This window comes from Rhinolophus ferrumequinum, chromosome 3 (assembly GCF_004115265.2).
Source record: "Rhinolophus ferrumequinum isolate MPI-CBG mRhiFer1 chromosome 3, mRhiFer1_v1.p, whole genome shotgun sequence".
In the NCBI taxonomy this organism is placed as follows: Eukaryota; Metazoa; Chordata; class Mammalia; order Chiroptera; family Rhinolophidae; genus Rhinolophus; species Rhinolophus ferrumequinum.
Window position 1 is genome coordinate 6339887 of NC_046286.1, and position 16173 is coordinate 6356059.

Genomic DNA, 16173 nt, shown 5'->3' on the forward strand with positions numbered 1-16173 from the left:
TCTCTACAGACACCAATAAAGGCTATTCTCCTGCCTCCCCCTTTTTTCTAATACTGTAGCATAAATCCAGTAAGTTAAAGAATTGAACTAAGACTTTCATTGTCTATCAGTGCACTTAATTCTCTTAACTTAAAGGTTGGCTACAAAGTCTGACTTTCTATTTTACCCTCTAAATCTAATTAGTTACTGGAAAAAAAAGGAATGGATAAGAGAGTTCAGGACATAAAGAACAACTAAAGAAAGTAATAAGGGAAGCCTTCAGCGGCCTTAGATCCAATAAAACATGTGAATCATACATGTAATTTTAAGTTTTCTAATAAATACATTAAAAAAGTAAAAAGAAAGGTAAAATTAATTTTAATAATATAACTTAAAATGTATCCCAAAATAAATCCAAAAGTTATCATTTCAACAGGTAATCAACATACACATTTTTAAAGAAATAGTTTACATTCTCATTAAAGTAAGTCATCCAAATCTGGTATATATTTTACACTTAAAATACATCTCAAGGCCGACGCTATTATCCTCTGTTTCTCTGCCGCACCAACCTCGACATCTTGCCTATGTCCCCCGCTTGTTTACGGCCTATAGATTGGTGTGTCCATTTAATCCAAGAAAATGGAAACTGACCAGCCAGAGGAAATCTTCCCCAACACCAAAACCAGTGGTGAATTTGCTAAATGGCCTGCAGAAGATATGGAAGAGGAACAAGCTTTTAAAAGATCTAGAAACACTGATGAGATGGTTAAATTACGCATTCTGCTTCAAAGCAAGAATGCTGGGGCAGTGATTGGAAAAGGAGGCAAGAATATTAAGGCTCTGCGCACAGACTACAATGCCAGTGTTGCAGTCCCAGACAGCAGTGGCCCTGAATGCATATTGAGTATCAGTGCTGATATTGAAACAATTGGAGAAATTCTGAAGAAAATCATCCCTACCTTGGAAGAGGGCCTGCAGTTGCCACCACCCACTGCAACCAGCCAGGTCCTGTTCGAATCTGATGCTGTGGAAGGCTTGAATAATCAACACTATAAAGGAAGCGACTCTGACTGCCAGCTGAGACTGTTGATTCGTCAGAGTTTGGCAGGAGGAATTATTGGGGTCAAAGGTGCTAAAATCAAAGAACTTCGAGAGAACACTCCGACAACAATCAAGCTTTTTCCAGGAGTGCTGTCCTCACTCCCCTGACAGAGTCATTCTTATTGGAGGAAAACCTGATAGGGTTGAGGAGTGCATACAGATCATCCTTGATCTTACATCTCCCATCTTAGAGTCTCCCATCAAGGGATGTGCACAGCCTTACGATCCCAATTTTTGTGATGAAACCTATGATTATGGTGGCTTTTCAGTGATGTTTGATGACCGCCATGGGCGTCCCGTGGGATTTCCCATGCAGGGAAGAGGTGGTTTTGACAGAATACTTCCTGGTCCAGGAGGGTGTCCCAGGCCTCCATCTAGAAGAGATTATGATGACATGAGCCCTCGGCGAGGACCTCCTCCCCCTCCTCCTGGTCGAGGTGGCAGGGGAGGTAGCAAGGCTCAGAACCTTCCTCTTCCTCCACCACCACCTCCTAGAGGAGGAGATCTAATGGCCTATGACAGAAAAGGAAGACCTGGAGACTGTTATGATGGCAGGGTTGGTTTCAGTGCCGATGAAACGGGACTCTGCAATAGATACATGGAGCCCTTGAGAATGGCAGATGGCTTATGAACCACAGGGTGGCTCCAGATATGAGTATTCCTATGCAGGGGGTCGTGGTTCATATGGTGATCTTGATGGACCTATTATTACTACACAAGTAACTGTTCCCAAAGATTTGGCTGGATCTATTATTGGCAAAGGCGGTCAATGGATTAAACAAATTTGTCACGAGTCAGGTGCTTCAATCAAAACTGATGAGCCTTTAGAAGGATATGAAGATCGGATCATTACCATTACAGGAACACAGGACCAGACACAGAATGCACAGTATTTGCTGCAGAACAGTGTGAAGCAGTATGCAGATGTTGAAGGATTCTAATGCAAGATATTTTTTCTTTTTTATAGTGTGAAACGTTTTCCTAAGACTAGTGAAGAGCTGATAGAGTCCTGCATCTTTTTTATTTTCTGCTTCTGTTTAAAAAGCCAACATTCCTCTGCTTCATAGGTGGTCTGCATTTGAGGTGTAGTGAAATATTTGCTGTTCACCAGATGTAATGTTTTAGTTCCTTACAAATGGTGGGGGGGAGGAGATGCAAAAACTAACATTGAAATTTTGAAACAGCAGAGTGAGTGAATTCTAATCTTTGTTCATTGTTGGTTAAAAAGGAAAATTCCCCCTATGTGATTATTGTGAACACCTTACTTTGTGGTCATTGTAACATTTGGGGGTGGGGGAGACAGGGAGGAAAAGTAACAATAGTCCTTACGTCCCTGGCAACTATTCAGAGCAGTGTGCAGAATGTAATGCTCTTTTGTAAGAAATCTTTCATGATTTTTAAAATAAATTTAGTGAACCTATTTTTGGTGGTCATTTTTTTTTTTAAGACGGTCATTTTTCAAATGGCTAAATTCCCCAAACCACCCCCAAACTAAACACTAAGTTTGATTTTCAGCTCCTGTGTTGGAATAAATAAATGCATCTCTTGGACATAGGCAAAATATCTTGGCAAATTCAGTTCTGGTGATTTCTTAATGGTTTGAAAGTCCATTGCTTGTAAAGAAATCCCATCATACACATTCACGCTTATAATAAGCTGGGGATTCTGTTTGTTTTGCAAATGGCTGCCCCTACTTTGCAGCAGTTTTCTATGTTAATAATTGGGGAAAAGCACTAAGGTGGGGAACAGTACTACAGATTCAGTAATGGTGTAAGTATATACCAGAAGCCTAATGGCAGCAAGTTTTATTAATCAGAATAATACTTGGTTATGGAAGTGACTGCTAAATAAATCCTGATTATTTTTATTAGATAATTTCTCACCTATAGACTTTAACTGTCAGCTTGCCTAGTGTCTATTAGTTAAACTTTGTACTATATATATATATATATATATATATATATATATATATATATATTCTTGTTTTTCAATTGTATGCAAATTGAAAGAAAAAGATGTACCATTTCTTTGTTTTATGTTGGATAATGTAGGAAATGTTTGTGAACAATTCAAAAAAAAGATGAAAAAGTTCCTGTGGTTGTTTTGTGTAGTATCTTGACATTTGTAATAGTTAAAAGTTCACTTCCAAATAAAACACCTATAATGCTAGAATCGATGTTTACCCAATTTGAACAAAGGTTACTTGGCACCTGTAAAATTTGTTAAAACGTTCCTCTTGTAAGGAAATACAGTAATCTTAAATTATGGGGGGAAAAAAAAACCTCTTAATTTGGACCAGCCACATTTTGGGTGCTTGGTAGTTACCTGCGGCCATGACTACTGTATGAGACAGTACGTAGAGTAAAGCTGCATTTCAGCTTTAGCGGAAGAAGCAAGAATTGAAAAGAAATTACACTGAGAGAAAGGCAGTAAGCAATCTCAGCTATACAAACCAAGGCAGGTGACATCATCAGGTAGAATTCTGACTCATCATTTGTACATTTTCCAGTGTAGAATGAATACTACTTTGATATTTTGATTGTTGTAATTTGGGCCAGATTAGAGGAATTGGAGCTGTGGGATGAAGGGCTGTGAGATCCTGGGCATTTTTTTGGCACCTTGGGGATCCTGACATTTTAACTATACTCATCAGGCAAACTTCTGACCTTAATTTGATTTCTCAGGTAAACCTTCGATTGGGAAAATGACATGCTCACCAGCTAATGCATCAGAGCCAGATCAGCCCTGGATTAAAATTATTAAGTTACTAAATGGGCAAAATTGATAGTCAAGATGCAGTTACCAGGTGAGGTTCTTATTTGAAAGAGCCAGCTGACACCTTTATCCATCCGCCCCTTGTGAAACTGTCATTTTGCACTAGTTATTCATATGGCATTGCTAGATAACTGAGAATAAAATACCTAACCATGATCTTTTGAAATAATTGACCAAGAACGTTGGACTTGATTTTTCCCAAATAGGTTTTTATTATAATTTTCCCAAATAATTCTGCAGGATGTTAAGAGGTATTTATTGAAAAATAATCAATTCTAATTATATTTTTCACCTAAAATTTAGTTTTAAATATATGCAATAAAAACACTTCTTTGTGTAGTTATTATTATTATTGGATAATTGCCTTTAGGAAATGGTGTGCCTACCTGAAAACATCAGGAAATCCCAGAATTCACAAAAGCATAATAATGGATTTGCACATGGAAGACTGGGCAACCATTGAGCTGATATATGTGGCCTATTTAACAATCATTGGTTTATGTTAGATATCTTGTCTTATTATTTCAATATATATACATATTTTTCACTTAATAAAAGCTATTTTTATCTACCTTGTTTGGAGGTTGTTCTGACAAAGTTTAAAATATTTGAGAGAAGTTTTTTTTTTTAAATTTTCGGGTTTTTTGTTTGTTTGTTTTTTATTAGGGAATATTGGGGAACAGTGTGTTTCTCTAGGGCCCATCAGCTCCAAGTCATTGTCCTTCAATCTAGTTGTGGAGGGTGCAGCTCAGCTCCAAGTCCAGTTGCTGTTGAACCAGCAACCTTGTTGTTGAGATCTCATGCTCTAACCAACGGAGCCATCCAGCCACCAGAGTGAAATTTTTATTATTTCTTTCAGCAATGAATTCATCTATTGGTCCACATTTTGCTGTCTGTGTGCGGTAGACTGAATAATGGCCCCCCAAAGATGTCCACATCCTAATCCCCAGAACTCGTGACTATTTCACCTTACCTGGCAAAATGAACCTTGCAGATGTGGTTAAATTAAGGCTGTAGAGGCAGAGATTATCCTGGATTATCTGGGCTCAACCAAATTATATGGGTACTTATAAGAGGGCGGTAAGAGGGTCAGAGTCAGAGAAGGAGATATGACAATGTGAGTAAAGGTCAAAGCGATGTGAGAAAGAGTCCATGAGTCAAGGAATGCAGGCAACCTCCAGAAGCTAAAAAAGGCAAAGAAACTAAGAAATGCAATCCTGCCGACCCATTTTGGACTTCTGACTTCCAGATCTGTAAAATAATAAATTTGTGTTGTTTTATGCTACTTAGCTTGTGGTAATTTGTTTCAGCAATACAAAATGTATACACTATTTTAATCTGAGTACATATTAAATTACTGTGAGTACATTATAATTTTAAAAGAGTTGTTCATTGTAAAATAAATTTGAGGGGCGGCCGGTTAGCTCAGCTGGTTAGAGTGCAGTGCTCTTAACAACAAGGTTGCTGGTTTGATCCCCACATGGGCCACTGTGAGCTGCGCCCTCCACAACTAGATTGAAATAACTTCTTGACTTGGAGCTGATGGGTCCTGGAAAAACACACTTAAAATAAATAAAAGTTAAAAAAAAATAAATTTGGAAATAGAGAAGAGTCCATATTATAGTATAGTGTTTCCATAACAATAACTAATAATAATAACTACAATTAACTACTACTAATAATAATACAATTACTGAATTCTAAATAACTACTTACTGGTGGTGGCAACTGTACATTAAGCTACACATCCTCACAGTGAGCAATATATATTGATCAACAATGATTGCACTATACACTGAGGGATACAGCAGTCAACAAGACAGAAATGGCCCCTTTCCTTGTGGAGGTGACAGTCTAGCAGGAAATAGGCATACATATTTCTTTAGAGTCATGGCAGGGGTTATAGAATATACCATGGGGACGGGACCTCAGTTTAGGTAGGTGGTCAGGAAAGACTCATCTGGGAATGATGTTTAAGCTGAGACCTAAAAGACGACTTGGAATTAGCCAAGAGGGAAGTTGAGGGAGGGAAAAAGAATATCTCAGAGAGCTGGAACACCAAGTATAAAAGCCCAAAGGCAATAAAGAACTCAAGGCATTTGAAGAACTAAAAAAACAGTTAAGACTTTCCCATTCAAGATAGCTGAGGTGTTTTTTCAAAAATAACAAGATGGAAATGAAAAACCAGAAACAGATTTCATTTTTGTTGAACTGTGAGTCACCCCAAACCACAATGCATGAAAATAGAAAATGGATGGAGGATGGTAAAGAATTTAGCAGACCCAAGAAAGGTCAAGCCTTTAAGTGCTTGGAGAAGGAGAAACCAAGGAGAAGGGAGGCAGTTCACCCCAAGGAACCTTGGACAGACTCAGGAATCAGAAGCAGGAAAAGTGCAGAGGGAAGTTAGAGGAATGGAGATGCAGCAGTGCAGTGCTAAAAAAGGGTGATCTGTTTGAAAATCTGTTTATATAAGTGGTCAGATTCCCCACCTGATATAATTTACCTCCATAGGAAATAGGAAATGTCACCTCTGGAGAAAGTAAACCAAAAGAGTTCCAGATGTGGAGTTCCCAGGCATAGATCAGAGTGGGAATGAGACATATTATTGAAAAGAGAGAAATTAAGTCTAAAACAGAAGATGAGATACCCAGGCCTTTTTTCCTGCTCAGATATAGAACTTCACAGCCAGTTCTGCTGTCTAGCAGAAAAGAAAGGCTACTTCTCAGGAAAAAATGAACTAAGCCAGAAAAGAGCCACAGATACTGACATTTAGGGGTCCCCATAGGAAAGCCTACAGTGAATCCCTTCAATTGACAATATTCAAACACACACTTAGAGCTTCAATCAGCATCTAGGACATCACTCAAAATATGAGTGAACAAAAACCACCAGATGCCAGAGGAAAACCTTCAACATGAAAAAATTAAAAACCTCCAACATGTAAGAATCACAGGGGGAAAAAAGGAATCACAGGAAACAGAGACAATGCAGGGAGCATAACAATACTTCAAAGAAATTATAGTATCATCAGAGAAATACTGAAACAAGAACAGGATGCTAAAAGAAGGAACAATCTAAAAGCAAGAAAAAGTATTTGGAAATTACAAGGAGTATAACATTAAAATTCAGTAAAAAAAATTATATGTTGAAAGATGAAGACAAAAAAAGTCCTCCAAAGTAGAATACATTTGGAAATTGTTATAAGTCAGAAAAAGTCATGAAAACATTCTATAATAGAACTGGTCGAACCTCTTTAAAAAAACTAGTATTATAGGGGGATAAAATGGTGGGTAGATGGAGAAACTTCTCTAGAATAAAAGAAGTTAAAAAGGGGTTGAATTAGAGTTTCAACATGAATCTTATGGGGACACAACTATTTAGTCCTTTACATTAGATTTACAAGGGTTGTTTCGAGGCTTAGAACAGTTTTGTTTGTCATAATTTTCTTTCTCCCCCTCTTCTTTTTTTTTAAATTGAGGTGAAATTCACATAACATAAAATTAGCCATTTTAAGGGCGGATGGATGGCTCAGTTGGTTAGAGCACCCGACTCTTAACAACAAGGTTGCTGGTTCGATCCCCACATGGGCCACTGTGAGCTGCGTCCTCCACAACTAAACTGAAACAACTACTTGACTTGGAGCTGATGGGTCCTGGAAAAACACACTTAAAATAAATAAAAGTTAAAAAAAAAAAAAAAAAAAAAGAAGAAGGTAAAAAGATAAAACAACCAAGTGCAATATGTGAGCTTTGGATCCTGGTTTTCGTTTGTTCGTTTTGTTCTGTTTTTAAAGAAAAAGAACTGCTATAAGAAAATGGTATTGTTCATTCCTGGGTTTTGGCACCCCCTCCCCCCAAAAAGAACATGGTATTAAGGAATTATTTTTACTTTTCCTAGGCACAATAATACTATTATAGGCATATGGGAATCTCTTTATTTTTAGGATTTGCATCTTGAAGTATTTTGGGGTGAAATGTCATGTTGTCTGCACTTAGTTTCAAATAGTTCAGCAAAATAGTTAAAACAAATAAAGCAAACATGGGGAAACAAGCACAACTGTTTAATCTAAAATTAGTTGCTTTTTAATTATGCATGACACTTCTTTGACTTTTCAGTGGTTCTGGGTGGAAAAGCTTCACCACCCTTATTTTATACCTTTCCAAAAAGAAGGAATGTCCTGCAGTGACCTTCACATCTTGGGAATTCTGCTTATTTGGACAGACAATATTTGCACATATAACCAAGGTCATCTTTAGGAAGCTTTTGAAGCTCAGGCCAAATCCCACTTCCTGACCCACCTTCCTATATCTATTTCTATCCAGGTAGAATCAAGTGACAATGAGCATTACGGGGAGAAAAGAGAAAATAAATCACAACCATGGGCTGGTTATTGATCCTCTTTGGACCTTAGATTCCTTCTTAACAAGTGAAAAACCTGGCACTGATGATTCTGAAGGCCCTTTCCACCTTGGGCATCTCATAACTGACTCCTAAATATAATTTCTAAATGGGAAACATTAAGCCCAAAGGGTGTTTTTCTCTCTGTGGAATCCAAGAATTGCAAAGCTGAAATGGTTCCATAGAGTTCACCTAATGTGACCTGAAATAACTTCATCTCTCTGAGCCTTGATTACTATACCTGTACTATAGGACTAACAAGGCCTGTCTTGCCAGGCTACTAGAATTAGAACTCGTATCTGATTCCTGTTAAAAACAAGACAATAGGCCCAAAATGGAGTCGCTTATGCTGAGCCCCATGTTAACAAACTGAGTCTTAACTACAGTTTGGGCTCTCCCAGAAATAGAATCTTAAATCAGTCCATCAGAAATCACCTGATCAGCACTAGTTAGGTAATCTGCGTGATGGACCCCTGCCATCCCCTAAAGGAAAGAAACTTTGCAATAACCAAATCATTTTTTTTTTTTGCCAGTATAACTTTCTTGTTCCCCTCCCTTCTGCCTATAAATGTCTTTCTTTCATTTTGTACAGCTTCTCAGAGCTCCTTTCTATCTGCTAGATTGGATGTTGCCCTATTCAAATTGATTTTTACTCAAACTCTTAACATTTTTCTTATGCCACAGTTTATCTTTTAACTGCTTTCCACCATATGGAAAGCAGTCAACAAATGGCAGCTATCATTTGGTCCAAATTTCCTAATTTTCAGATAAAAAGAAATGAGACAGAGAAATTTCATTAATGACTGACCCAAAGGTGACCAGGCTTCTTCTGCCCGACGTCAGGTTTCCTTAATTCCTGTTCAGCTTTCTCACACCTAACTCCTTCTCAAAGTCAATTTCGCAGGATATGATTCCCACCCCAAGCGTGAACATCTGCTAATTTTCAGCATTTTAGGGGCCTACCTCCATTTACAGTGAATAAGAAGCAAGAGAGAACAACTGAAATCACTAGCTAAACTTAAGTGTGAGTGCTGTAGAGATTCAGAGCAAGAAGAGGAACTTTATGCAATTGCTCTCTTCAACCGTGTTCAGATGTTGCTATCATATGCTTAAGAATCAAAGAGCAGCTAAGGAAGGACTGAGTTAGTAAGTCCTTCCAGATCCAGCCTAGGAGTGTGTGTGTGTGTGTGTGTGTGAGAGAGAGAGAGAGAGAGAGAGAGAGAGAGAGAGAGAGAGAGAGAGAGAGAGAGAGGGAGAGAGAGTTCGGCAACCTTTTAAGAATGAGAATCTGTGAGGGTACTTCCTATACCATTCAAAAAATGTACCAAAAATTAGGATACTTTTGATAGAGAACTAAATATTCCCCTAAGACATCAAATTCTCTTTAAAATAAGAACTCTACTGTTATCAGTGATTATGGATAAAAGGAGAAAATATTTAAAATATTTTGTCACTGTAACATCTTTTTATTTTCATTCAAACTACATAATAAATGTTAAAGAAACCAATATATTTTAATATATAATTTATGGTTGACATTAAGGAGGGCAATTTTATCTCACAAAAATGTCTCTGGGTGCTCCTTTTAAAGATAATATGGTTTGGATGGAGTGTGTGCATGACATTAATACTAGTGCTTTGAGGTTGTGAAATACTTTTACATATATTTTGATTACGTTCTCTTCTTCATAACAACCACGTGGCAAGACAGGTCAGTTATCATCTTACAGAGTAGGACACCTAAGCTTACGCATGACTTGCTCAGTCAGTAAGTGATGGAACGGCCTCAAATTGAGGTCATCTGGCTCTTTTCCCAATTTGTTTTCACTACATCATACTGCCTAATGAATCACTTCATGTTTTTATATTTCCTTTCCATATACCTGTATATTTACAAACACTGACTTATTTCCAAGTTGGCATCAAATAAGCAAGGAGAACATTTTGGGTTCTTGGTTAATCAGCAGAAGAAATCTTTCTGAATTTGCCTAGGTCCTATTATTTGTCTTATTGTTTATCTGTTTCTTTTTCATTTTTAAATTTCTCAGAGAGTACTGGGAAGGGGCCAGGACACACGCTTTAGTAAACAGATGTTGCCTTTTCTCAGCTATTAAAAGTTTGGGGAAAAGAAGTATGATTTGAGCAAAGTAAAAGAAACAGGGTTTTCTGCGGTTGCTCAGTGGATGACCTGAGTCTATTTCCCAAGCCTAAAGTTCATTGGTTAAAATCATAGCTTGAAGAACATATATTTTAGGGCTTGTCTATTTGTTTTCAAATGCAGTCTATTTAAAACTCATAGAAGGTTAAAAAAAAACAAAACACAACAACAAAAAAAAAACTTCCCAGCATTCTCAGTATTGGGTTCAAGGATGAGACTTGTGTGTGCAGAGGCAATATGAGCCGGCAGAACTGGCGCATGGGATTGGACGGTCAGAGTCTGTTTGTAAACTGGTAACAGGAGTAAAGAAAGATAAACATATTATCAGTTTACACCCAGCCGCCTCTGAAGCTCAGGGTAACATGCGTCTACATTTTCTGATTACCCCGTTCTGACTCCCCACAGGACTTCTATTTACACAGGTTTATTTGATTCTTGAATCTCAAGTTGAGCATTCTATGTACTTTTGAAAAATCATGCAGTCCTGAGACATTGTCCTGGAATGTAGGTAGGGGAAAGAGGGGAGAACTCATGCCGTCATCAAAATTTCAGTGGGCAATGTTTATAGATTACTCTCCTGACCATTACTGGAATTTAACCATTAAACATCAAGAAATTGTTCCAGGCTCCTTATCTTTTCATTATTGCATTTTACCTTCTAACACTCAAAATACATTCTACTACCTACTTATCCATTATCTTCTGAAAAGTCAGAATATCTAAATAAAATTCTAAAATTGTATTATATCGTGGAATATCAAAGGATTTTTTAAAAAGCATTTTTTTTTTCTTTTTTAGAGTCATTTAGCCTTAATATTGTCCCAGGGAACTAAATGGATACATTTGCAAGTAGCTCTGTGTGAAGAAAATATATTTCAGCTCTTAGGTCTTTTTATCATAAAATAAAACACAGAAACAGAAGACAGCACAAAGGAAACGTTTGCCTTAATGAACTTTTCTAAGGCAAACACTCTTGTAACCACCATCAATCGGTCAAGAAACAGAACTTTACTACGTGCCCTTAGAAGCCCTTTCTGTGTGTTCCTTCTCAATCACAACCATTTCCCTGCCACTACCACCTAATAAGTAACACTTATCCTAACTTTTATAGTAGTCCCTTTCACTTCCCTTTTTCTTTAATGGTTTTACCACCCAAGTGTTCACCACTAGTCAGTGTAGTCTTTACACACACACACACACACACACACACACTTTAAAAAATGTTTTTTGATATATCTTTCAAGATACATCTTTAACTTTACAATTTATCTCTTGAAGAACAGAGGCCATTTGACTTCAAGAATCTCCTATCGTCAGGACTTTGCAAATTGCGTGATCATGCAGTTCAGCATGTTCCTGTTCCCATACATTGGCCGCTGGATATCAAGTCTAGATCAGGTTTAGGTTTGATCCCTTTAGCTGCGTTTTAGGTGGTGGTGTGGTCTTCCCTCAAGAGGCACATAATGTCTAGTACTCGCTCTTTTTCTGATCTTTGGAGATGTTGATGAATAATGCTTCATTCACAGGAGGTTGCAAAACTGGGATAGTCTATCATTTCTTTTTTACTTAACAGTGGAATACTTTTATGCAGGTTCACTTTCCCTTATCTCTTAATTGGTTACCCACATAACCACACTTAACTTTTTAAAGTTTCTTTAGAGGGGAGGTCATGCCATCATCATCTATGTAGTTCTTCTGGGGTCACATACCTTTGGGCTGTGGCTACTTGTTTGTTGATTTTGCAGATGAGACATTTCCTATAAGTGAGACTAAAAGGCATACTGAAGTAGTATGTAAAACAGATGTATAGTAATAAAGATTTAGTAGCAAATTCCAGCCACTAAGAAACTTAAAATTCTTGATTCTCTGGTTGATGATGGATTCAAGGTCCAGTCTTTGTTTCCTGCTGGTTGTAAGCCTTTGTGACTTTCATGACCTATTTTGAGTTAATATGCAGGGTTCCGGCTTCTGTCTAGAAAGTTAGAAATTAAATAATTATTTACATGTATATTTGAGCACAATTGGGACTTCAAATGAAAGTGATAATTCTTTCAAAAAGTCTCATTTGATATGTTTGCAGTGATCTAGAGATCATACAACTAAATCATTTAGTTAAAAAAATTGCAAATGTAATTACTTTGAGAGAGTTCAAAAATCCTGCGATTTTTGGTTTGTTTTTATATTTACTACTATACATATGAGGTAGTATGCAGAAAGGATAATTAGTTTCTGTGGGGACAGAGCCAAGAGTACAATTTCCAGGCTCTCGGCCTCATGTGGAAAGGTGCTGGCTCAAGTAGTAAATGGCCACCAACTGTGATTGATGGCCATCAGCTGTGGCTAGTTGGCTGTCAGCTGTAACCAGTGAGCCATTGGCCACTAATATAACTGCAGTGGCTACACTAGCAGCAAATGGGGGCTAGCAAGAAGATGGTGGCTGAGCTAGCAAGAGCGGATTGCAGTTAGCACGGCGGATTGCAGCTAGCAAGTGAGGTTGGTTGTCAGAGAGAGAAGTGGACGGCGGGTTGCGGATCGTGTGGCTCCTGCTTCTTGTGTCTCCAACCCAGCCGCCAGTGAGACTTTAGTGGTATGACTCCCCTATCTATGGCTACGTGGGTGTTTCTTTTTGGCCTCACCATTCCTGCGTTCTTATGTGGGGAGCAGGACCAGAGACCCCGCATGCCACCCTGCATGACAGTTTCTTACATGATAATTGATAATAGCTATTACTTTAAAAATATTGTCATTCTAAGATAGTCAACCTTAAGTAGTTGTTTGGAGTTAACAGCTGAAGGCATTTAAGGTGCCTCCTGGAAGTGCTCATCAGTTTACCAGGGAGCAGCTGGGTGGAAGTGCTATACCTCAGTGGATGTCCAGCAAGAATTTGGGGTCAGATGATCTGAGTTCTCAGGTCATCAGCACCACGCCGTAGTTTAATCTTAGATATTTATGTCTTGCCCTCCTCACTTGTAAATCGAATCTACCTCCCAGAGTTGTTGAGAAATTGAAGTGATATAAAATATTGGGGAAAGTGCTTTATAATATTTATTGTTAATAGATTTTATATTTAAGGAGACTTAAATAACAGTTAATGAGATGAACTGTATTGCCTTTTGAATTGGCCGTCATGACAATTGGAAATTCCAAGTCTGCCAATTTGATATTAGAAAGGGTTTCAGCTTCAGATATAAACACAACTGAGATTCAGGTTTTGGAGATGCACTAAAGTAGAAATAAAATTATATGAATCAGCATGCACCTCAGCTTTCTGTGAATATACATTTCTCATATTCCATCTCCTTGATGTCTATTCAAAAACAAGTACCAGCTCTGATATTCTGTTCATTCATTGTATGAAATTATAGACAAAAATAGAACCACTTAGTCTTAACTATTAATTAAAAGATGTATTAGTTAACCTGATTCTCCAACCTTTGGGCCAGATTTTTTATATCACAAATCTGAAGAGAGAAATCTTTCCAGAAAGGAAGAATTTGTTCCAAGAATTGTCTTGCAGAAACATTAGGAAGGTTTTCCTTGTTTTCTTTTGACTTGGAGGGCATAACATTGTATTTTGTAGAAATGGAAACAAAGGCATTGTTAGTTCGAACAATCTTACTTGGTTGTGAAGTTTGGATCTTATAACACTTACTCAAATCATTCATTTTTGATACTGAACACTGTGGTAGAGATAGTGCTATATGTTCACCAAATCATTTTTCACGATCCTTTTACCCAGGCACACAGGAAGTTATACCTCCCAGCCCTCTAGGTCAGTCAGGTTGAGCCTTGTAACTAGTTCAGGCCAATGAAATGTTCGGATGAGGCAAAGAAAAGCCTTGTCAGGATTCTCCAATCTAGCTTTTCTGCCCTCCCTGATGTGAAACCTAGTGTTGGGTTGACAGAGGCAGAGCAGCTGGAAGCAGCTGGGACTGCTGAGTCACCACATGGAGGTAAGCTGCCTGTAGAGCCACCTGCCCTTCAGGTGACCAGAACAGCATCATAACCTAGCCCATTCTGATAGAAACACAGTACTGGATGCTTTACAATCATTATAAGTGAAGTGAAAGAGTAGAAATGGGGAATGAACTCTAGACCTCCAAGATCAAATTGTAATGAAAAAATGTATAGTTTCTTTTTAAAATTAATGTTGTTGACCCTGAAAATGCAATTTTGCTATACAGTACAAGTATCCAGCAACCATTTGCAACCGATTGGAATGAGAATCAAACTGTTTTCTCATATTCCTAACATTTCGATTCTAATCCTAATCCTTAGCCACAAATTAGTTTTTAGAGACTTTTGTGCTGGAAAAGAAGTTGGTTCAAAATTTAAGAAACCACGCTACTATGAACATATATGGTTTTCAACATTTTAAAATAGAAGTTTGCATAATCAGTATAACGTTTTGTTTAATTAGTATAACTTTTAAAAGTACAAAAGCCACTAGGAATCATGATAGTAAGAATTGATGCTATTTCTTTCCTTTTATGTTTCCTAGCATTTGTTTTATAGGACCAAACCTAGATGTTTTTTGAATGTTGAACTATTTTTCTGGTAATACAACCGGTTTTCCAATTATTTGCTTTTGGTTGATTTAAAATTTGTAATTCACCTTTGTTTGCTATAGCATGTATTTTAATTAAACTCCAGGTTTGAGAAATATCTGGGTTTTTTCCCCCCTTTTTGGTCAGAATGCATACCCAGGATAGAGATTCCAAGCAAAATGTGTTTAAGGAATTTCATTCTTACTATCTCCTTCCCCTAAACGTATGGAGAGATCCGAGCTCCACAATTTTCCATAAGCACTAGCTGTCTTGGGGTTGCGTGAGCTTATTTTACAATTCAGAAAACCTCTAACTTTTCTGTGTTATTCCCTTAATAATTGAAAGAGGGTATCCGCAGTTCAGAAATCGAATCTACCCTTGGCGGTGCAGGCGTGAGACCGTCCTCCTTTGGACCCGTAGGACGTGTCGGGAAGGAAAGGGGACACCCGTCAACGCGTGGCCAAGGGCGACGGGCCGGGAGCCCGGCCTTCCCGGCGTGCCCCGCGCGCCGAGGGGACTCTTAATGTGAAGCGCCGGGTGATTCAGCCGCGTGGCCGCGCCGGCCAGGGCGGGGGGGCGCGCACCGCTGCTGAAAGGCCGGTCCCGTGGTGGCTTCTCGAAGCACCGTGTAGGTGCGCCTCCCGGGCTGATTCGGGCCCCGAGGGCCAGAACACGGCGGGGAGAGTCAGGTAAGTGGCGACGGGCTTGGCCACGAGATTTGCCTTTGTGTGTGGGGGGAAGGGTGGGGACGGTGGGGGCGTCTCCTCTGGACGCTGCTCGGGCGGACGCCCGCTGGGTCCGACCCCCAATGGAAAGGCCGCGCGGGACGAAAATCATCGCGAGGAAAAACGTCGGCAAAAGGGTTCCGGTGCCTGTTTTCGTGCTGGGGGTAAAGTCTGAAGATCCGGGGAAGGTGGTGACCTATATGGAAATCGTAAACACAGTCGTGGGGACAGCTGAAGTCTAACTTGACTGTTCTCTGCAGGCCTTTGGTGTCTTTATCCCTCCAGAAGAGATGACGAGAACCCCGCAGTGTTTATTGATAAAACATTTGCAGACGCCTTTTTTTTTCTGGCAATTAATTGAACTCGTTAAAATTATGTAGTTGGTCGGGCTTCCTCCCAAACTCTGGAGCAGAGAGTACTTTTTGCTCGCTCGTTTTACCCGTTGCAAAGTCTTCCTTTTCTGCCACCCACAAATAACAAGCTTTCA

General features: G+C 38.8%; 2 protein-coding genes across 6 annotated transcripts in view; both read left to right on the plus strand.

Moving 5' to 3' along the window:
• The first annotated feature begins 621 nt into the window (after positions 1-621).
• LOC117020617 (heterogeneous nuclear ribonucleoprotein K-like) lies at positions 622-2050 on the plus strand. Its single transcript, XM_033103278.1, is given in 3 exon segments — positions 622-1161; positions 1163-1662; positions 1664-2050. Coding segments are annotated over 3 exon segments (1401 nt in total). The 3' UTR covers positions 2025-2050.
• A 13428-nt stretch (positions 2051-15478) lies between these two features.
• Positions 15479-16173, plus strand: part of KCTD20 (potassium channel tetramerization domain containing 20) — a 34728-nt gene continuing 34033 nt past the window's right edge. For 4 of the 5 annotated variants that reach the window (XM_033098433.1, XM_033098439.1, XM_033098425.1 and 1 more), the window contains exon 1: positions 15481-15650. The gene's annotated coding sequence lies outside the window, so the exon portion shown is untranslated. Of the gene's footprint in view, positions 15651-16173 lie in introns of all 5 variants that reach the window. The other variant, XM_033098454.1, reaches the window with a different exon arrangement.